The following is a 24,540-nucleotide window of genomic DNA, read 5'->3' on the forward strand; positions in this document are numbered from 1 at the left end:
TTCTTTTTTGTTTTTTTGAAGAGCCAATTTTTCCAGCTGTGTTAATAAGATGACACTAAGATGATACTTTTTGAGATTTTATGGATTTTTTGACAAAATTTGGGCAAGACGTATGAACTTTTTCTCGCTAATTTCTCGTTCGACCCTTTCTCCTCAAACAGGCAGACACTTTTTGAAAGAAATAACTCGCCATCTGATTTTTTTTCATCATTTATGCAATTTTTGGAGTAATTTGGAATCATTCTAAGACCCTCAATTTTTTATCGAGCAACAGCACTTTTTTGCAAAGAAAATCCACTGGGTCCTTGTAATCCAGTTATAATTATTTTTTTCATAAAAATCTGTTATAGAATCAATTTTCTTCCAAATTCACTACCTAACTAAGAAATCTAGAAATCTAAAAAAAAATTATAAATATGTACTTGGTAGAGGCATACATGGTTGAAATTCTGGACATGATTTACAAAAAAATCACATGTATGAAACTTGTATTTCTTCACTTCTCTCTGAAAATCAATTTCCATTTTCCAAAACAACTTTTTCATTTAATAAAATAATAGAATATGGACCCCTTATAAAGGCCAACCCTTCAGACAAAAAAAACCATAAACCACCTACCTATTTTTAAAAAATAAAACAAAGGTAGATACCTGCAAACCAACAATAAAAAAATTTTCATTTCAAAACCTAATGTAAAACGCCAGTTGATCTTTGCCATTCTACCTACGTCATCATCATAATCAAGACAAATTAGCTGGACAAAAGTGAAACGATATTCGCTGTTTCATATAGGGATAAGTTACCAGTTGTAGGTTTGTTGATACAGTTCGTTTACTTGGGTAAAATTGAATTGCGACGAAAATCACGTCCATGACGATGCAATTCATGTAAAATTTAAAAACCCCTTTTACGAATATATTAACGCACAAACGAATGTACGTATACCCTGCGTATAGAGGCCTGCGCCTGTATATAAGATTATACTCTCATTAAAATAAAGCTCGTGCATTCGAGAGCCTATTTTATACATAAACGACATTTTGCCATATAAATTAAAAAAAAAAAAACCTTACCAAGTTGCGGTTTTTCTTCTTTTTTTCAAAGCGTATAACCTCGAAAAAAAGAGCCTAGAAAAATTTTTCCAACTTGAAGAAAGTTTTAGTAAAATTAAGCCTTCATCGTGGTTCTTTGGCGTTTGGCAGAACCGACGATGTTTTAAAATTCACTTTAAACTTTCTCGACATAAGTTGAGTTTTGATTTGCATTCGAGAGTTGGTTGATTTCTAAACAAGCATTCTTTTTCCCTCGCTCGTGTTTCGACAAACGCGTTGCAGGCGCGGTAAAATCTATAACTCGACAATGCTATAAGCAACGAGAGCTTGATTGATGCTTTCGTAGCACCAAATGTCCACGAACTCGCCAGCTGTGACCTTATCAAAGCCAACCATGTTGTAAATACTTAGCCAACGTAACGATCAGATAACAAGATAGCATATTTCACACCGTTATACAGTAAGATATCGAGGCTCAGACGATGAGGTTTTTGGAGGGTACCTAACCGATTAACTATGTTTAAAAGTGCTCTTTGTTTCGAGAAACTTTTTTTTTCACAAAGTTTATAAGCTACCGTTTAAAGTTTCTGCGTTTTTTTCTTCTGTTCTGGTTGTAGAAAAGATAAGGCAGCTACTCGAGAAATAATTATCTATAAATGAAATATAAAAGGGGAAAGTTAAATAAGGCGTTAGGGTAAACAAGTAAATGAAATTTTTATTAATAAGAAATTCTTAACTTTGTATCGAAACAGAGAAGAGAAAAAAAGAACTGAATAAATAATATCTATTTTTAACAGGCTTATAAAGAGTACAACTACCTACAGATTAAATCCCAACTAAATCCAAAGTGGAATGTTTTGGTTTAAATATCAGCTACAGATATACGTATATTTTGAGAACCCTCGAGAAGCTTATGAACATCCCACATGGAGCCTCGTCCGTTTCCTCGCGACAGTCGAACCCCTTCGAAAAAGAACCCTCGCAATAAAATGATTGATTCTAAAATACGTACAGATAAAACTCTCAAAAGTGCTTAAATCCTACCCAAAATAAGCTGCAGCGAAACGAGCATTTTCAAACACCCTGTAATTGAGAATGTTTTACTAACGAGAATAAGTACCTAGGTATATAGCGAGATTGTTTGTGTCGAGTATTTTGAAGGGGGAGATGGAAAAAAAAAGGGGTAGAAATTTCAGACTCCAATGTCACGTGACATTTGACAATGAAATTCCACGAGTAGGTGAATTTTCAAGCTAGCAGTGGCAAATACCATCATCGTGTTCATTCTTAATTAACGTTTTGCTTTCGTATTTATTTTTCTTTTTGAAATTAAATAATGCTTCTTCGCTTTCGTACCTATTTGTTGCTTTTTAAACGTTTAAGTGACACCGCACATGTTTATGTAATTCCTATAATAGCGTTTTTCACCTTAATTACTCTCGTATATACTTACGTATATTTGAAGCCTTCATTCATTCATTCATTCATTCATATTCTGCGACTGAAATTCCCCTTATACTTTACCCAAACCTTACGTTCTCCTTTAGTTATAATATAATGAGACTCGACAAAGTACAAAATTTAATATTTTTCGTTTCTTTCTTTAATCCTTTTCTCACGAGACGAGTATTATTGTAGTACGTACTCGAGACACGAGTGAAATTAATGATACAATATTTTATAACTAGAAAATTAAAATCTCCAACGACCTGGTGTCATCAAAACATAAGTTAAATTTCATTCAAACAACAATTCGAATTGACAAAAAAAGTTCAGCATAGCAAAAATGATGTTCCTTTGTACCTACGTCTTATTTATAGTTACTTATATATGTAGGTATAAGAAGATTGAAGTATGTCTTTTGTCATAATATTCAATTTTATATACTCATGTAAAAGTCCCACCTTTTAAATAAATTCGTCTTTAATTATTTTCTCTGTTCTGTCTCCGTGAAACGTCTTCTTTTCTCTGGCAAGCTTTTTCGCCCTCGTCATCATCGCGATGTGATTTGAAAATACTTAATTAAAAACTTATTTCACGTTTCTCGTGCCAAGGTTTAAAATAAGTATCAACTCGGATACGAATGCGAATAGTTCAAATATTTGATTAACGTTTCATATTTTAATAAAAACTTGCCAAGTAAACAGAATCAAGTGCTGAGGAAGCTGAGTGTGATATGGATGAGTCGAAAAAGTTCAACGGAGAGCATCTGCTTTTATATATAGTTGATAAAAAGTAAGTAAGTTTTTCATTTTTAAGCGAAGCAATGAAAAATTCATCTTTTGATAGGAATAAAAAAAAACGTAGAACGTGTTTTTCATTGGAAATATAAGTAGGTATTAGAAAATTCGCAAAGAGAATCGAGAATAGGTATAAGAACAAGTTGAGAAATTGTGTGGTTTGATGGAAAGTTATGCTACGTACTGGAAATAATTTTTAAATTGGGTAGAGACGATGTGATATTTTTTTTTTTGAAAAATGTACCACATCCAGAGATTTATTAAAATGTATTACGAGGTTAATATTTTATATTCGATTTTTTATACCTACAAATGGCTGAAAAAAATACCTAGTACAATATTTAAAATTTCTACTTCACTATTCCTGTACTAGCTTTATTGAGCATCCAGTTCAATTTTTAATTTTTTTTAAGGAGAGAGAGGAGGAGAGACAGAATTATTTTTTACTTGTTCGAAAACAGTACATACATATAACTGATCAAAATGTGTAAACATTATGTATGGCAGGGTGGCTCGTGGCACGAGTAGTCGCTCGTCATGCCAGGAACCGGAGATCGAATCCCGAACAAACCTCACGAAATAACTTGTCTGTGAATTGATAACAATTCGAGAACAGAGAAGAAACTACCCGCACACACAAAGGCACAAAGAATTGTGCCTGTTAACCTCGCCTAATAGAGAACTGAATACAACGCATATTACACCGGACCATCACAAATTATCGGAGTGGATTGCGTTAAGTATTTGAACAACATGCCCACTAATTGGGCAAATACATAATGGGTGAGCTATACACGTACCTGCCATACTTTTTGGAGAGAAAAAATGTCAAAAGTTGTGATTTTTTTTTGAAATTGCAGTGTTTACTTATCTGAAACATGAAATAAGTATGTAGTTGGCAGGTTTAACTTGATAAATTCATCTTTTACCAATAATGTTTTTACAAGCTCAGATTTTTGAATGCTTTTCAACGTGTTTCATGTTGTGATGATGCTGAGGGCAACTTGCTTTCCCTCAAACGTGAAAAAATATATTTAGGAGAAAGTAAAACAGATTCTTCGAAGGAAAAGATTGAAAAAATTTTATTAGGTATGGTTGATGTTTTTTCAAAAAAAAAAATTATCTGATTTGAAAAAATAAAATTTTATTTCGAGGTGAGAAATACAATGTTTATAGCAGGTAATTCACACTTTTTATGCTATGCTTCTTCAATGGGTGATTTTATTCGTTCTTGTTGCACGATAGAAAGTTGAAATTTTTTTTTGGCCTTCAATGCCCAAAATTTTAACACCTCTTCTCATCATCCTTGCCAAAGAAAAAAATTTTTGCCTTCGTTTCTTCTCGTAACTCATGCCACTTTGTATAGGAACTTACGTATTTCAATTCAATCAATTAATCAGCAAATTGATCGTTTAATCTCGAAAGAATTATAGAATAAAATACATCTACAAATAGAATGATGGATTTTTTTTTAATTTATGAAAGGTAATAAGTATTATGTTTTTAATTAAGAACACCGTCTGGGGTGAATAAAATTAGATTACCTAGTGAAGTGAGGTGAACATCCTATTGGCTCAAAATTTTTAGATCGACAAGTCCAATAAAATGGAAAAAAATTCCAAGAATATAAACACAATCAAGGTAATTTTTGGGTTCCAATTTTCATTTTTTTATTTTTGTTTTATTCTGGTGGATTTTTGAAAATTTGAATTTTGATTCCTCAAAAACCATAAAGATTTCATCTAAGTTATAATGAATAAAACTCAAAGATTTACAATTCAAGTATTTCTGACTCTTAGAATCAATTGATGATTATCTCGAGTTATTTTTGAGCATCGAAGTGATTACAGCTGATTTTCTAAATTAATTGAAAAAATGTGGTTAAAAAATGCCTCGAGTGAATAATTTAGACCTTATAAACTTGGTTTTAATTCTTTTCGTAGCTCTTTAGGTGATTTAGAATCTGTTCTCGTTGGTTCAAAGCAAAATAATTCTTTTTCTAGCATTTAAAAAACTAATATGAAAATTTATCCTAGCATCTGTAAACTCAAAACGGTTAAAATTAAAAAAAAGTTTGCGAAAATTGCCAATAGAAAATGTTTACCTAGTTGTTTACCTAGTTTTTTTGGTATTTTTAACACAGCAGCGAGGAAATTTTCCAGTCTTCCTCTCCAATCACAAGCATCAAGATGAGACAGGCGGGTCACATCAAAAAATTAAAATTAAATCCGATCTCAGCAGCATAAAAAACATACCTAACGACTCAATCACACGATTTTTTTTTGATTTTTTCCAATGATTATCAAAATTTAGATAGGTGAGTTGTGGAGGGGAAGGGGAGGTGCCAATTTTTGTACGTCAATAAAACCATAAGAAAAAATATGAGAAGGTGAAATTTTTTTAATTTTTTTTAATTTATGAAAAGTTGTATTAGTGATGTGAAACAATAAACGAGTAGGAAAATTGAAAAGTTTAACTGAAGAGGGGGAAAGAGAGTAAATGCAACCTAACTGCGGTGTGATTTTTTGTTATGTTTGTGTTTGTAGATAATTGAACTTTTTTCTTTATTTGATAAAAATAGAAAATATTTTGAATTCCAAGTGTAATAAGGAGGGAAAATATTCAATTTTGGTTGGAAATATAAATTAGTTATTTAATACTACATAATTTATGAAAAGACCACTGAGATCCTCACAAAAAATCATAACGTGGCTTACCAGCTCTGATTATCTCACGTAAGTCGGCGTTAAACAATGACAAATATTATCGCATTACTTCTACGAAGAAAATTTGTACTCACCTAAAACAAATAAAAATAAATTGAAAGATTAGTTTTTTTGTTTTTTTTTTAATTTCCTATCGATAATTGACTCATGTATCATTAAGTTTCATAACATTTGGAAAATTAATTTAAGCAAAGTGACAGCCGAACTCATAAAAACTTGAGATTCTCGAAACGTTCTGAAAGCATTTGGTTCTTGGTGATGGAAGGATGGAGGATGACAAAAAACTGTGGATTTAAATCGGTGGAGACAATTTTTGAAAACCTATTTTTGATGGCAATTTTTCTGAAACAGAATACTAAAATCCGCAGAAGGCTATGACTAGAATGACCGGAAACTCACCACCAAATAAGTACCAATTATTGATTGAAGTGGTCAAAAATTAGATATACGATACTTAAGCCAATAATTTCCAGCTTTTCACGTGGGCACATTCGAAAATGAGGAATTTTTGTGATTGCATCTGATGAGATCTGACCAGATCCATCATGTGTATCTACTCGTAATCTCATGGCTGATCTGATTTAATTTGAACCGATCAGTTGAAAATTTTGTCTGATTAGTTTTTTCAGACTTGATAAGATTATGGATTGGTTCAGTTATGATCAGATCTAATAAGGGAAGCTTGATCAAATCCGCACATATATCCAGTCTTGATTTAACCAGAACTGATCAGTGATCAGATTGAAGTTTTGATCGGCTTAGGACTTCATAGGTGATCAGTTCGGTTTTGTTTGAGACATTTTTTGGATCAAATGATTACATCAGATCTTATCAGATCGTAGTTTTGATCGGATTTGATCTGTTCAGATCCTGTATTTTCTCCAGTGATCGTCTTCATTCAATTTTTGCCCTGGGATTCCCCCCCCCCGTCTCTTTGTTTAAAGGCAAAATTGAATTCAACTAGTGGTGGGTAATTCTCAAAAAAAGTTTAAATTTCAGTACGTACTAAAATTTTTCGAAAATGAAAACCTTTTTTTGAATTTTTTTCAAAAGGGACTTGATTCCAGGCATACCCAGGACCCCAAAAATGACTTCAGGCCCAAGTCATCTTCAATAGGGGCGGGGGGAGGGGCTTTAAAAAAATTGGTGTCACATGTTGAAAAAAAAAGGCTGTTCACTACATACTTTTGGGTAGGTATAGGTATAACTGGAGCAGTTATTAGTAGCTTTAGATCACAAAAAGTTCATCAAAGTAGGTACCAGGTTCATTTTAATGGGAGTATTCAAACATGATAAGGTAGGTACTTTCCTTCGCCGTGGACAAAAAAAATCATGATAGCCACGACGAAATACCAAACTGTACTATCCACGACGTAAGAAAAAAAGAACTAAAATTTGTTTTACCGGTAATAGAATCAATAATTTTTCAATTTTCAAAGTTGTGGTCATCAAGTACTTACTAAGTATTTGAATATTTTCTTTTTTTTTTCAAGAAAAAAAAATGTCTCTTTTAAACGTGAGAATGATAAGCCACGGCGATGGATCCGAAAAAAGGAAATCAGTACAATTTTCACAGATTACAATTTGCAGACTGGTTAACTGCATTTGCTTGATGGATTTGAAATGGGAGCAGCACTACTATCACTAAAATGATACAGTGTACCCATTTCACCTTTAAAAAAATCGAATAGGAGAGCCAGAAAAAAATTAACAAAAATTGGTCACGTCAATGGACCAAAAACTGGTTACATCACTTTATGACCTCGGTTTCAGGGTATAAGTATCATTCCAAAAATTTATATCAGGTCTGTCATTTACTCTCATATCATATAATAATATGAACCTTTTTTTTTTTTTTTTTTTTTTTTTTCAGAAAAAGTGATAGTGTAATTCATTTTTGAAGATGAAGTTGATTACAGGCCACGACGATGGAGTTTTCAGGGTTGGGGGGGACTTGACCCATAGTGGAGGGGGGTTGGGGGCTGTTAAACTATATGCACGTGATGCCCGAGTTGGTATCTACACAATACCACTGAAAAAAATTTCAATTGTCAATAGTATTCAAGTAAACCTCCGGTTACATGATTTTTAAACTTTTTTTGAGAATTTTACCCTGGTAGTGGTGATAAGTATTTACATAATTGATGTTCTTGAAAGATTTGAACTGAATTTGACTATAGAAAGAATCTTGTTTCAATTCAATCAATACGCGTATGCAAGTATTTTTTTTTCAAGTCGAAGATAGTGAAAAATAAATATAAAAAGTTCGACTCGTCTGAAATAAAATCCATCCATAGAACCGTAATAACTCCGGTTATGTAAAACGTGAGAAAATTCAGAACACTCGTAATACCTACGCTCACCCCTTAATATAATTTGATTCTGCAATTGCTACAACACGATGCCTTATAGGTTGCCTATTTGCTTTACCGTAGGAAGCAAAGTACTGCGAAATCACCTTGTATAAATATAATTTAAAATTTTACATCCTTTTTTATGGTTAATATCGTTTCATTGACCTGATTCACTTCACCCTGTGTTCACGTTTATTGTCAAGGCAAATTCGCCATGAACTTGACTATCAAATAAAGCGTGTAAAACGCGAGTAAATAATATTATTTCCTCTTTTGCTCGTTTTCATCGTTCATAACACGCCAGTGATATTCGAACGAAAGAAAATTCCGCTCGAGTGGGTTACCATATGAGTCGTTAATTTTATATCGGCGACGTACAAAAGCACAACGATGAAGAAGAAAGAGAAAAAAAAGGAAACGAGAGCATTTAGGTTTAGGCGTTCACATATAAAAGCTTATTTACAGTACAACAGAAACACAAGCTAGTACAATAAACTTTCTATAATCTTGTTAACTTCTTACCTCGATATAAAGCAATTTAGTAAGAATATTTGTTAGAAAAACTGGTCGAGGAAAAAAAATGTTTATTGCTGTACCGTTGCCCTGGTTATTTCGCGAAATAAATAGCAATCTTACAACTACTGCAGTGTTGCCAAGAGCTCCCGACTTGTGTCCCAAAGGTGATTCAACTTGTGAAACAATGCATAATTCATTTAAATTTCAACTCGGTCCTTTCAGGTGTACGAACGAAGTATTCCCAAAGGTGTGTTACGATGGTTGTTGTTTTTTTCCCTTTATATTCCTTTCGTACGTTAGAGGAGAAGGCCTCATATGTTGAGGCACCCTTTGATGTATAATGTTATTTTGCATTAACTTCGGTTGCAGTTTGGCAAATTCTTATGTGTTGTATTATTAATTCCAGAGATCCATGGTTGGTCACTTAGTGGAAGCTGAAGCCTAATGAGTGTTTTGTGGTTTGGGTATAATACGTTCGCTATGATTATAAATTTTATTCTCTGATGTGTCCTCGAACGTTTTACAAAATTGCTTCGAGTTTTACGACCAGACACGTTTGAGGAATTCTTTCGAGCTTAGCAACGTTTACGTTTTTAGATTTCAGGAAATTGATTTCGTATATCGAATTTGCTATATGATACGTGATTGAAATTCAATTCTATGAAAATACCCACAAAATGATCCACCAAAGACCGCAAAAATTGTCATTTCGGTTCAAAGTCTCGTGAAATATTTAGCTATCGCAATCTGTGTACAGAATTTACTACATATTTCGATTCGTAAACACAGCGAGCAAAAAAAAATCCTGGTTAATTCCACTTTGATAACTCGAAATATACTTTTCAAATCAACTCCAGCCAAAGCTCCGGTTTTTTTTTCAAGTCGTAAACGTGGATTGAAATTTTATAGTATCGTATTGTTTTTAGTTAAATGCAACCGAGCAAATAATAACATGGTTGAATCTTATACGATATTTTTTCAATATATTTTACAAAGAGAGAAAAAAATGATATATTTGCATGTCATTTGCAACGCAACTGCGATAAAAAAAAATACAAAAATAATTCCAATATCGAATTTCGTCTCTTTTATTTTCACACAATGACCTCCAGAGGCTTTTACGAGCCATTGCCTAGCTCTCGTAAGTCGTAATTTTGGCAAAAAGTTTAATTAAATGTCCTAATGTCCTGTGTAGGTACCTACTGTGTGTAGTGTAAACTGTGCATGTATAAGATGAAGCCAAAGCGCAAACATACCTGTTTTTAATTAGCAAAACATAATGGTAAGGTGTTTTCTGTTTAGCATATCAAAGAGCTCCAAGCAGAGCAATTTCGTTTACTATTTCGAGTTTGATTTCCGTTGTTGTGTTTGCTTGTACAACCAACGGTAACGGTAACGTTTACCTTTGAGTTATATACTACCTACGAATGCATTTGCTGCTTGCCTTTCCAAAGACAATCATAACGTTAATGAAGGCTTAATGTTGGGTAATTTTTATCATTTAATTCCGTCTCGTTTTCGTATTGAATTCTAACCCGAATGTAGTAGCTGTAATTGCTTTTGCTCAGTTTGCTCTGAAGCTACCACACTTTACTCCTTACTCTGCATCGTCGTACCTTGATTAATATTCAAAACGTGAGCCCATATACACAAGTTGTAGGTATATAGGTTGATTTTCACGTTGCGAGATGACGATATTATTCTTTAGTAGGAATGTAGAATGAGACAGAGTGAGAGGAAAAGAGATCGCCTAGCTCGTCGTAGTATGTTTAAAATATTTATCTAAATGGAGTAGGTAATGCTAGTATAGGTAGAGATACGAGTTGAAGTGTGCATGTGTTTGTATGTTTATTACGATATATTTAACACGAGTTGAATGCGGACGAAGGTGATAAGGGGTTTGCAATTTACAGTCGAGCGTTTAGTAATGAGAAAAAATTTCACGAGGTTTAAAAGATGAATTGAGAGAATTGCGGTGTAATGTTTCGCATTTTGTTTTTAGTCGACTCGTGAAAAGAAATGAGACAAGTTTTTCAAAAAAATGGTGCGAATTTCTTTTTTTTTTGCTTTTGAATTTTTCATTCTTGTAAGTTACCTACACCGGGTGCGATGACTTTGGAATAATTCATTTGCAAAATTGACAATATTTTTTGGGATTAGGTTTTTGCTTATACATACCGTACAATTTAATACGTCTGAGATGATTAGTTTTCTGTACTTAGTGGGGTTTCAATGTTGATGTATTTTTATGACCGAGGGGGGAGGGTCGTAATTTAAAACGAAATAAATTCAGAAATGAATTATTTTAGGTTCAATATTGCATAAAGGTGAGGTGGGCTATTCGGTTTGAAAATGAGCATAGAAATGAATTTTTCATGTTGGTGAGTTGAGGTTACCACACGATGGCGAATTGAACGAACAGGTCCCTGTTTCATTTTTTTGGGGCAGAAAATCGAAAAAATTCAAATTTTTTATCACGAGAAAATCAATTTGAGTTGACCAATAATTTAAAATGTATCAATAAAGTCTCAAATTGGATGAAATTTTCTTTTACATGATGAAAAGCGAAACCAATCAATACTTTTATCTGGTCAGTTCAATTTGATCCGATATTGTGTGATCACACTGATTACATTATATCAGATCAAACTGTGGACCTGGGGAATGTTAGGATCTGATGAGAAATGCGACCAGGTGTTTCCTATGAAGCCTGATCAGATCTGAGCTATTCTAGTGCAATACAAACTGAACTGATCCTGTCTGAAAAGAGTAATCTGATCAAAACCTTTTTAATCTATTAAGTTTCTGATTAAATCAGACCAAATGAACTTTCATCAGGAACACATACGGATTTGATCAGAAGCAATCAGAATTCCCTTATTGGATATCATCACGTCTGAACCGGTCTAATCCGATTAAAACTGACCAAGTTTAAATCGACTGATCCGATCAAAACTTTAATCTGATCGGTTCTGATTAGTTGAGGTCACATCAAATTGAATTTGGAGAATGTTTGTATCTGGTCAGATTCGGTCAGAGTTTTCTTATTGACGCTGATCAGATCTGAACTGATCTAATTCTATTAAAACATTGATCTGATCAGTTCTGATTGGATCAGTCAGATCATTATGGATTTGAGGAATGTTCGGATCTGATCAGAATCAAACCGGGTTTCCTTATTGGAGCTGATCAGGTCTGAACTGATCTGATCAGTTCTGAATGGATCAGGTCAGGTTAAATTGGATCTAAGGCAGGTCGGATTTGATCAGATAAAATTTCTTTTCGCTGTGATCAACAGAGCAAATTTTATCAAGAATCAGGTTTTCTTTATTGGAGCTGATCAGGTCTAAACTGATCTAATCCTACCAAAACTTTGATCTGATTAGTTCTTAATGGATCAGGTCAGATCAAATTGGATTTGAGAAATGTTCGGATCTGATCAGAATCAATCAGGGTTTCTTTATTGGAGTTGATCAGGTCTGAACTGATCCGATCAGTTCTGAATGGATGAGGTCAGATCAAATTGGATGTGAGGAAGGTCGGATCTGATCAGATAAAATTTCTTTTCCCTGCGATTTAAAGAGCAAATTTTATTCAGAATCAGATTTTCTTTATTGGAGCTGATCAGGACTACACTGATCAAATCCGTATCAAAACTTTGATCTGATCAGTTTTGAATGGATCAGGTCAGATCAAATTGGATCTTGTAATAGTGGTCCTAGGACGGATTGCTAGATAATGTAATAGTGAGATACATCGTTTATAGCATTGGATAGACTAATTTGTTCGTGGGAATGAATTTAAAATTACTCCCAGGGAAAGGAGATTTTCCCTGGTCGTTGCTAGCTCGAGAGAATGAGTGTCTATGGTTCCTAGGCGACTATTCATCATTAAAAAGAAGAGGTTTAAATAAAGAAACACCTCTAGAATAATATGTACATTCTGTTTTATTCTGATTTTTACATATTATACAAATTTATACTCAACGAGTTATATGGATTAATAACTATTTAACGTACAAAGTACAACTAGGCAATTTATTATACACTAGTGTTAGAGAAATAGCTGAATTATGTCACTCAAGAGGCGTAAGGCCTGGTGCGTAAGAATATTTATATACTTACCCTATTGAAGGAGCGATAAATCATTCCTTGCGTCTGTGTAAGCTGATTAGGCTTACTGCACATGATTTTATGACGATCACGTCATAAAACCCAGAAAAGAATGGGCGGCAATTATCTTACGATAATTACGGCAAAACACTATACACTTTCACACCCCTACTGAACGGCTCACGAATACTAGGCCTTATTGGTGTGTACATATCCTACTCTGCACTTTTACTGGATCACGCGGAGTAACGTCCGGATTCGTTACCCACAAGTCGAAAATACCTTATTCCCTCAACGACATAACGGGGGACAAGTTAATATCAATTATATCAACCCTCGAGGGGGTTACAACGGGGGAAGAATGTACGGCACAACCTAAATTAAATGGGTTGAATGTCACTTGACTAGATCCTATCATCGCGAATAATAAGAACTTGGTCTATTAAGATGGAGATTCGACAACCGCGACACCACACTGGACCTCTGGTCCGGTGCATAACGACGACGCGAGAAGGCTCTTAAGAAGATGTTACCACTTCGGAAGACTTGAACGAACTCATCTTTCTTTCTCATCTGATGATCCGTCGAGGCGCTCGCCCGGATCATCGTGGGAGTTAACACGTAGACCTTGACCATAAAGAGGTGGATCTTATTTCTCCTCTTTCGAGAAGAGTACATTAGAACCGGTATGGAGAAGCTTCTAGCAATTTCCCCTTACGCGGTTGGGCCATACCTGTACCTTACAATCTGAGGAAGGTCGAATCTGATTAGATAAAAATCATTTTGCGTTGCGATTAAAACGGAAAATTTTGAGATTTTTTTCAACAAATCCTCATTTTCAGTTTTTAAAGAAAAAATTGCTCAAAAATTTATTTTTTCATTTTGCTTTTCTTTGCTTATCATTTTCCTTTGAATGAAATAAGAAAAATTTTTGAAATACTTCCTCTCTCAAAATTACAACTGATGAATTTCGAGTTGTAGTTGAACTTTTTAGAGCATTCAATCGATGCCATTTAGTTTCTGAATCTTAAATGTTTTAATGTAAGTATCTATTTTCATCATTATCACGTTACGAGCGTTACGACTAAAATTAACTGATTTTACTCGCATTTTAATTAAAATTTACCTTGAAATAATTTATTAACAAACTACAAGAAAAAATTCCAATTGAGCTGGCATTGCACTTGAAATTCCTACGTAAGTAAAGTACCTACACATGCAAAGATAATAGAAGATAATAAAACGTACATATTTAATGACTATACCTGCTCATCCTATAATGAAAGATAATACTAATACAACACTTGGCTGATGCCATTGACGACAGAAATTCTGAATACCTATTGATTCAAAATAAGTACCTATACTCAATTTCAGCTTCAATAGCATTATGTAAGTATAAGGAAGGTCTTGTTACCATTCCACACGAAAATCAGTTTAGTGCTATGGGAAGTTTTTAATAATAGTCAAATTCACGTAATATAGTGATCACACTTCGAAAATATTTTTTCATCGCTGTTATAATGAATAATTCGTGGATCGAGAAAATATTATTAAATTTTTTTAAAAACAATGCGGACATTTTCGGAGAAGAAAGCACCTATCATGGATTCGAAAGAGAACCTCAGAATCACCAATTGGATGGGCTTCAATCCGAGCAACTATTTGGGAATATTATGTACGCAGATCAACAGGGTAACATTCACAAATCGATTCCATTATTCATTAAACTAACCGCTGATTCGCCTGTTTTACCCTCCAAGTTCAATTCATTTTCATTCGCTAATGAAATCAATTTTTACACAAAAATAGCTCCCACTTTGGAAACTTTCGATGATTCGTTTTTATCGCTCTTTCCGAAATTTTATCACGGTGAAATGATGTTTAACCAGAAACAAAACAAATCAGCGATCATCTTTGAAAATGTGAAAACTCGTGGATATAAAATGAGTGAAAAAAAATCATTCCTCGATTGCGAGCATTTAACATTGATGATGCGTAAATTAGGCGAATTTCACGCATATTCTTATAAAGCTAAAAATACTGCGCCTGATTTATTCTACCCAATGGTCAGTATTTTTCAAGAAAATAATCTCTTCGTCAACAAGGAAACATTACATAATGAATTACAAATATTAGCAGCTCGTGGCTTTGAACTACTTTTACAAGATCCTGACTATGCACAGCTGGCATCTCGTATCGAAACAATGATAGAAAATGCTGATGATACTTTCAGAAAAATTTTAACCAGTGATGGGGATAATCCTATATCAGTAATCACTCATGGGGATTATTTGAGAAATAATTTGATGTTTCGATATAAAAATAATATTCCAGATGATCTAATCATGATCGACATGGCCACCTACCGTTATGCATCTCCTGTGATTGATTTGGCCATTGTGTTATACATTAATACGGATCAAGAAACGAGAAGCAAATATTGGGATAAATTAATCGACGAATATTATACGGCGTTGAAGGGAAAGTTTCCAGAAAATGAAATTCCATCTAAATGTACAATAATGTCGGATTTTGTGGGTAGATCATTTTATGCATATTTGGTGGCGAGTTTTTTTTTAAAAAGCATGTTTGCACATGATAATAACATTCCATTGCCTCAAGATTTTGATCCAGATACCGCTCGTAAATACAATGAGGGTAAATATAATGAGATACCAGAAGAAATGCAATTCAAGTTATGCTTAAGTATTGGTGGAAAGAAATGTACGCAAGCATTGAAAGATATACTTGGAGATATGATCGATAGGGGATTCATTTGTTCATAAATTAACGATGTTTTATGGATTATCTGAGTATTAAATACATTTGTCTGTTTATGATTCATTTTTGCATAATGAATAGGTACCTACTTTTACTAATGAAATTTGGAAATTTTCACGGGAGGATGCAGCTTAAGAAAAAAACGAAACAGGTTCAAAAAATGCACAATTTTCTTTAAAATTTAAGAAAAAATTATATTTTATCATTTTTAGGATACCCTGTAGGTTCATTCCACGTCAATTTGACCAAGAAGTGGTAAGGGAGGGTCTACGATTTTTTTGACATTTTTTCTGCGGAAAGACCTTTTGAAGGGATGACCAATAGCGCAAATCGCAGCCTTCTAGCCCTTTTTTAAAGGCTACTAGGGGGTGTCAAAGTTTTAAATGAATTTAAAATACCATCCATTTCAGCAGTGGATTACTCGATAACCGCGATACCTACCAAAATGGAACTTTTTCCAATAATTAAGGGGGGGGGTCATAAAAATCAGTGTTGCCACTTTTTTTCGTACGAAAAATTAGCTAAAAAAGTTTCAAAACGTGGTTTTCATATTGTTCCTACTCTCAAAAATTCTGAAAAAAATATTTTATGGACAACTTTTTATTCTGAACAACATTATCAAAAAATTAGGATGGCATTCCTTCATAAAGTCAATTTTAAAAAATTGAAAGTTTTCGAAAAAATGTGATTTTTTGATTTAAAACATGAAAAGAAGTTTTGACTGGTGAAGTTGACCCATTGACCCCTATTTATACATATCCGTTTAAAAAATTGAAAAAACCCCTTCACTCAATGAAATGAACTCATCTCAAAAAAATCAAAATTCGAAAAAATTCTATTTTTAATTCCAAACATCAGAAAAAGTTGAAATTTATTCAGTTGTTTTATTTTGACCTCTTTCTGACGTATTTCATGAGAAAGTTAATAAAAATCACACTCATAACAAAAAAATAAAATTCGTTTTTTTTTAATTTTTTTGAATTTTTAAGAGCTTTTGCCCTCACTTTGCTCAGACCAATTTGGTTCTCTTCATACCGCTTAAAATTTCGCAAAATTGTTAGTGGGAGAAAAATACAGAGCTTTCTTCCACTTATGTGGGAGAAAAATATTTTTATCCGTCACTCATACTGGGAGAAATTTACACACGAAAAGTTCAGTCACCTTAATGGGAGAACATTTTCCTGTCTCCTAATTGGGAGAAAAATTCTCATTCGCCATAGCAGCAGAATATTTTTCTACTCCCTTTTTCGATCATTTTAGTTACCAATTATGACTTCAGTGACCAAGCCGCGACAATTTAAACATCCTACTCAGTGCATCGACCTTTTAGTTAACCTAGACGGCTACTCTAATGCAAACTAAGGCCACTGGTTAGGTATGTCGCCAACTCTGTGGATTTCAAATTAGAAACAAACGCATCTGCGCATGTCTTAGGAATTGATGCTTGTGAACAGTAAACGGAAACACCACCAGCACCCCCAGTTCCACCACTAATCCACTGACAACAAAATACACACACACGTTTCCTGAGACATGCGCAGATGCGTTTGTTTCTAATTTGAAATCCACAGAGTTGGCGACATAACCAGTGGGATAATTTTGCGTATGAGTAGCCATCTAGGTTAACTAAAAGGTCGATGACTTAGTGGGGGTGGTGCTTACGTCCAATTATAATCAAGAAATTATCGAACATAGCCGATTATACTCGATTACATCATCGTTTTTTAGGTGGTGGCACCAAGCTGACCACCACTCTCGTGATAATAACCAATAGAAAGCAAGTTTAACACGAATATCGCCAAGTATAATCGAACATGACGTAATTCTAGCGCCAGCAGTGAAAGATAGCGCCACTAGAAGTGATTGAGCATGTGTGCCACTGACTACACACGTTTCCCGCCTGATTTTGGTAAAAAGCGCAGTTATAAAAGCTCTGATCCGAGACAAAATAGGCAGGATTGCAGACATCGACGCCGCTAAGTATAGAATCAACTCTACTTCCATCTCCGCGAATGGGCTCCAGCCCATTTGCCAGAAGAGACCAATAAATCCATCTTTAGCCCCAATATTTCCAACTGTAGTTCCTACTGTTTCCAGCTTTAGCTTCCTTCAGTTCGTGATTTATTGGACTTTGATGAATTTTGGAATCTGCAGCCTCGGACTTTGCCATCATCTGCAATGACATCGTTTCTCAAGTTAAGTCTCTATGGGTCAATTAGTGAATCTTCAGCTGTCTCCGATCACTCTTTGAAATGCACAGAGATAGGTTTTAATAACAAGTTGCTTAGCGGATGGCTAACTTCGCGCACTTTAGTTTTAAGTCCAGATGGATGGTTAACTTTGTCTTCTTTCTTTTTTCTCTTTTTTTAATATTTATTTTCCTTCTTGTTGCTCCTAGTTTAAGTAATTCCCAAATCCCCCAGGGTTGCGATCCTTTTTATTTGTCTTTGTTTTATCCCTTAAGTAGGTATAAGAATAAATGTCCTAAATGTGAATTTGTCTTGGACTTTTATTCAACTTTTGTGACTTTGAGAATTCAATGAATATTTCCAACTTTACCACAAATATATCATTCTGTCGAAAGTTCAATCATTTTATAGCTCCCTCTTCAATTAATCCAACTTTAACCCCACGTATTATAAATATGTAAATATTGGGGAGGGAACCCATTTTACATCCGCGATTCGTCCAATCCTGAGATCTTGATGAGCTAGTTATAGAATCGCGAGAGATATCAATTTTGACATCACCAATATTTCCATCACTATTTTTCCAATACATAGAACGAGAGTGCATGAATCCGATATCCAGATGGCCGAAGAGGATTTAAATTAGTCTATATTTTCTTATCTTCAAAGAAATCAAGATTCAAAAATTTCCTTTTTTAAACTCTTGGTGAAAATTCAAAAACTTCAAAAAATTTTCTTAATTTTTCCATCTCTGGTAGTTTTTGAAATTTTCCGTATATTTCTCCCTCCACAAAACCATTGATAAAATTTTTTCAAAAGTTGAGATCAGAAAAATTGAATTTATTCATTAAAATTGACGTTGTTATAACTGTACTTTTCAAATCACAAATTTTCCAAAACTTTTGCCTTCGCTTCACTCGGGCTATTCAAGAAGCTGATCTCAGCAATTTTAAGAATTCAAAAATTAAAAGTAGGCAAAATTCCAGAAATACTCGTAGTACCAAAATTATTTAAAAAGCGTGAATTTTTCATTTTTTTTTTTGAACAGAGCCACCAACTTTTCAAAAACGTACAAAAATGGTCCTTTTTTTCGTTTCTTGAACCAAATTTTTCAAGAAATGTTCGTTCTCACTTCGCTCAACCAGTAATTTTGCTTTCTTTTCAATAATTACATAATCATTCCTTTTGAAGAGTTTTCGGGAAACTACCTAAAATTTCTCTCTTTTTTTGCGTCCAAAAATCGAGTTGACAATAATGCAAAATTTTTGACATTTTTAAACAGAACTCTTTACTGAATTATGTTTCAACTCAATCAAGTACTTACCAAAAAATTCAAGGTTATAGGTTTTAAGCAAACAAATAAGTTTGTAGGTATAGGTAGGTTATACATTATACATATACATACGAGTATGTAAGCAATGATAAAACTGATTCAATAATAAATTCAGTGGTCTACAATGAAGAAAATGATGGTATCATATCAGCATGTAGATAATAATTTTTAAGACAGAAATGAAAGATTGTCTAGGTACCTATAGTGTTAAAGTACAATATAATAGTTACATGTTTACTTCACATGTGCAGGTCGACAAGCCACATGTAGGAAGTTCACTGATTTACACTATGCTAGGTGAGTACTGATATCAAATCAGTTTATTTGTAGTTCTTTCCGCAAACGCGTAGAGTTCACGAAGTGATAAAACATTGGGAGTAATTTTATTCACCGCTATTAAAATGAATAATTCGTGGATTGAAAAAGTGATTTCGGATTTTTTTACAACCAGCATCGATATTTTTGGCGAAAAATGCGAATATGATGGATTCGAGATGAAGAAACTGGTTCAAAATTCATTAGATGGCGTTCAATCCGATCAGCTTCATGGTAATATTAAATATATAGATAAGAAAAACAACATACATAAATCGCTTCCAGTTTTCATCAAATTAACACCCGATAATCCAGCATTTGCTCACAGCTTTATTTCATTTTCGTTCGCCAATGAGATAAATTTTTATACGAAAATATTTCCTTCTATGAAAAATTTCGACGATTCATTTTCTTCCCTATTTCCAAAATTTTTTCTCGGTGAAATGATATTCAATCAGAAGGAAAACAAATCTGCGATAATTTTTGAAGATTTGAGAACTCGTGGTTACGAACTGGCTGAAAAAAGGGCATTCCAAGATTATCAGCATTTAGCATTGATGATGCGTAAACTGGGAACGTTCCACGCTTACTCTTATAAGGCCAAAAACACATCACCCGATTTGTTCTATCGAATGAAAAATATATATCAAGAAAATAATTACTATGTTAATCGAGAAAGAAGCGATGTATTGAAGAAACTTGCATAAAGAGGATTTCAGGTACTGCAACAGGATCCCAAATATGTGAAGTATTCAGCTCGTATCGAAGCCATGATAGAAAACGCTGACGATATATTTAGACAAATTTTGACTGGTGATCGAGAACATCCTACTTCAGTGATCACTCATGGCGATTACTTGAGAAATAATTTGATGTTTAGGTATAAAAATGGTACTCCTGATGATTTAATCATGATCGATATGGCTACCTATCGTTATGCATCGCCTGTCATCGATCTGCTCACTGTTCTGTACATAAATGCTGACCAAGCAACCAGAGACAAATACTGGGATAAGCTGATCGACGAATATTACGCAGCACTAAAAGGAACATTTCCAGATAACGAGGTGCCATCTAAAAATGCGATAATGTCTGATTTTGTGGGCAGGTCTTTTTATGTGTATTTGACAGCAAGTTTCTTTTTACCGAGGTTAATTGAAAATGATTATAATATTCCATTACCTCAGGATATTGATCCGGATACTGCTCGTAAGTATTATGAACGTGAATGGCATGAAATATCTGCAGAAAATTTGCTCAAATTAAGCATGGTGCTAGCTGGAGACCAAGGAACGCAAGCAGTGAAGAATGTACTCCAAGATATTATCGATAGAGGGTTCATTTGCAAATAAATAATTGCTTTATGTTCGTCATGTGTCTTAATACGTAAATACATCGTTCTCATTACGTTTTCATTTTGATTTCAATCTCTAGACATGCTCGAAGCAGATCTGATTAGATTTGACTGAACCTGCGCTCATCTGATCAGATAGAATTTATATCTGCACAGAAGAAAGTAATCAGATGTGATCAAGGCTCTTCAGCAATCAGACCAGTTTGATTAGATCTGATCACACTTATTTAGCCCTCTTCACTTGGATATGTTTAATCAAATCTGATTAAATTCACACATCCTCTGGATCCAATTTGGTTTGATCGAATCAAATTAGATCCAGCCAGATCAAGATTTGTGGTAAGATCAAATGGCTTTCTCTAGAGCAGATATTAGTTAGGTACTCAGAGAAAAAAATTTGGATCTAAAAATTTTTGGACAGAGCATAGTCTGAAACCCTCGTAACCAAAATTTTAAATGCCCAAATTAATTTTTCGATTTTTGGCCAATTTTTGAAACTTAAAATTCATAATTTTCAGTGCTAAACAGCTCGATATCAACTCCTTCGATCCGAATTTCATCATTTCTGGCAATTCTAGAGCCTCTAGCGCGATTTTCGAATTTTAAAATATCACTAGAAGGCGTCGAAATCATTTTAGGGCAGCTAAGAATCGAGCTGTGGCCTATACTCGACCTGTTTGCGTGATTTTTTTGACCAGAATATTTTAGTAAGCATAAAAAAATTTGTCTCTTGGGAGAATTTTTGAAATTTGTACGTTAACCTGTATCATTGAAAATTACCCCCCCCCACCCATCTGGATTCGTCAATTTCGAGGCATTCTGGAGCTTCCAGCATGATTTATGATTTGTTCAGAATTTTAAAATTTCCCCAAAAAGCAAGAAAATTAATCGAGCAGTGAAAATGTGCGTACGAAGATAAATTTTCGGAAATTTACTCGCACTTATAATTCTGAAGTTGGTGATTAGGTATCTCCAATTATTAATGATACCCATAAAAGTGTAAAACTCAAGTATCAAATTTCATGCATTCGATAATTTCCACTTCAATGGTATACAGACATACTCGTACATATGCTGAAGATGATCACGTAGTGGGTATCAGGTAGATACGAGTAGGTAGGTAGGTAGGTAGGTAGGTATCAATCGCTCGCACAATATACGTTGAAATCAGTTCCTTCAAAATCCACAACGAGTGATGAACTTAAATTTTTTGAAACACCAATAAGAAATCAGAAATAATATATTTTCTTTACCATCGTCGCGATGAATAATTCGTGGTTCGAGAAAGTAATGTTGAACTTTTACACCTACAGTAAAGATATTTTCGGTGAAAAGAGCACGTACCATGGATTCGAGATGAAAGAAGCGATTCAAAATTCTACAGATGGTCTTCAATCCGATCAGCTCCAGGGGAAAATTTTGTACACAGATGAAGACGGTAACTCGCACAAACCAGTTTCAATTTTTGTTAAATTAGCATCAGATAACGCATTCGCATCTAGTAACAGTATTCTCTATTCATTTTCCAACGAAATTAATTTTTACACGAAAATAGCTCCTATGATGGGCACTCTTGACGAATCGTTTTTTTCACTTTTTCCAAAATTTTTCCATGGTGAAACGATGTTCAATAAGAACAGAAATGAATCAGCGATTTTTTTTGAAGATTTAAGAATACGTGATTACAAAATGACTGAAAAAAAGTCATTCCTCGATTATCAACATTTAGCATTGATGATGCGTAAATTGGGTACATTTCACGCTTATTCTTATAAGGCTAAAAATGCAACGCCCGATTTGTTCTATCCTACTATGTCTAATATTTTTCAAGAATGTAATCCGATTGCCAACAGAGAATGTAATCATTTACTGGCGATAATAGCACGACGTGGCTTCGATCTATTGCAACAAGAGCATAAATATTTGCAGTATGCAGCCCGTATGGAGACTTTGATAGAAAATTCTAATGATATTTATAAACAAAGTTTAAATGGCGATCGAGAAAATCCTACATCGGTAATTACTCATGGCGATTATCTAAGAAATAATTTGATGTTTCGATACAAAAATAATATTCCAGATGATCTAATTATGATCGATATGGCTACGTATCGTTATGCATCACCAGTCATCGATCTGCTTCATGTTCTGTACATGAATGCGGATCAGGCAACCAGGGACAAATATTGGGATAAATTAATCGATGAATATTACACAGCGTTAAAAGAAACGTTCCCAGATAATGAAGTTCCATCTAAAAGTACAATAATGTCAGATTTTATTGGTAGGTCGTTTTATGTGTATTTGGTGGCGAGTTATTTTTTACCTAGATTGATGGAGTATGATTATGATATTCCATTGCCTCAAGATACGGATCTGGATCCAGATATTGCTCGTAAATATCGTGAACGTAAATTCACTGAAATACCTATTGAAATGTGGGCCAAGTTATTGTTGTTGATCGGAGGTGAAAAAAGTACACAAGCATTGCGAGATATACTTCAAGATATGATCGATAGGAAATTCATTTGCGCATAGATTTTCAACCCCCTTGTCTTCTTTTTAATACATTTGAATCATTAGGTAGTTGAATAAATTCTTTTCTAATTGTGATTAATTTTTGTTTCAATTCTATTCGCCCACAAGGGAAATATCCCAACCAGTACCTAAGTATGTAGGTAAATGTTTGAACCAGACTAATAGGAATCAATAGAGGATGCCAAATTGTAGTTACATCACCAACAAAAATTTCAAGTGCTGAACTTCATTTTTTGATTCTTGATGAGGTTTTGAAAATTCAAATTTGGGCCAAGGGATGAGAAAAAATCAAAATTTTACCAAATTGACCAGGAAAGGTGAAAGGGATGTATTCTATTTTGGATCTCCCGAGCCGATTGAAGATGGTTTCAAGTGTTCCTGGAGCCTCCATCGGATTTTACGAATTTCCAGTAACATAGGTACAAGGTAAGTACTCATCAAAAAAAACTTTGTGAGTAGAACGAAAATTAAATTTGTCTGCTCCTATGAATTCATTTTTACCTATTTCATATCTTGTGACCACTTTTATGGATGAATAAATTTTGGCGGATGACATTTTGGTGCTTGAAATGTTCGAATCTGATCAGGTCTGACCTGCTCTGATGTGATCTGATCAATCAAGCATGGTCAGTAGTCTGATCAATCAAGCAGGATCAGTAGTCTGATCAATCAAGCATGATCAGTGATCTGATCAAACCTGTCTAATCAGTGATCTGATTAATCGAGGCTGATCGTAATCTGATTAATCGGATCAGATCAAGAAATGTTCAAATCTGATCCGGACTGACATGCTATGATGAATCAAGTCTGATCAGTGATCTTATCAATCAGCTCTGATCGTGATCTGATAAATCGATTTTGATCACTGATCTGATTAATTAAGTCTGGTCGTAATCTGATTAATTAGGTCACATCTTATCAATCAAGCATGATCAGTGATCTAATCAATCAATCATGATCAGTGATCTAATCAATCAATCATGATCAGTGATCTAATCAATCAAGCGTGCTCAGTGGTCTGATTAGT

At 34.0% G+C, this 24,540-nt stretch overlaps 3 protein-coding genes and 1 pseudogene across 3 annotated transcripts in view; 3 read left to right on the forward strand and 1 right to left on the reverse strand.

Annotated features, from left to right (window-relative positions):
• The window catches only part of gogo (golden goal), a 235,284-nt gene that overhangs the window by 114,109 nt on the left and 96,635 nt on the right, over nucleotides 1-24,540 (reverse strand). The window lies entirely within an intron of this gene.
• LOC135847723 (uncharacterized) lies at nucleotides 14,244-15,834 on the forward strand. Its single transcript, XM_065367389.1, has one exon. The coding sequence runs from the start codon at nucleotides 14,524-14,526 to the stop codon at nucleotides 15,787-15,789; it is 1,266 nt and encodes a 421-aa protein (XP_065223461.1). The 5' UTR covers nucleotides 14,244-14,523; the 3' UTR covers nucleotides 15,790-15,834.
• Nucleotides 19,553-21,036, forward strand: LOC135847914 (uncharacterized; annotated as a pseudogene).
• On the forward strand, nucleotides 22,161-23,588 carry LOC135848557 (uncharacterized). Its single transcript, XM_065368488.1, has one exon. It carries the CDS (start codon nucleotides 22,239-22,241, stop codon nucleotides 23,511-23,513), a length of 1,275 nt encoding a protein of 424 aa, XP_065224560.1. The 5' UTR covers nucleotides 22,161-22,238; the 3' UTR covers nucleotides 23,514-23,588.

Source organism: Planococcus citri, chromosome 5 (assembly GCF_950023065.1).
Source record: "Planococcus citri chromosome 5, ihPlaCitr1.1, whole genome shotgun sequence".
In the NCBI taxonomy this organism is placed as follows: domain Eukaryota; kingdom Metazoa; phylum Arthropoda; class Insecta; order Hemiptera; family Pseudococcidae; genus Planococcus; species Planococcus citri.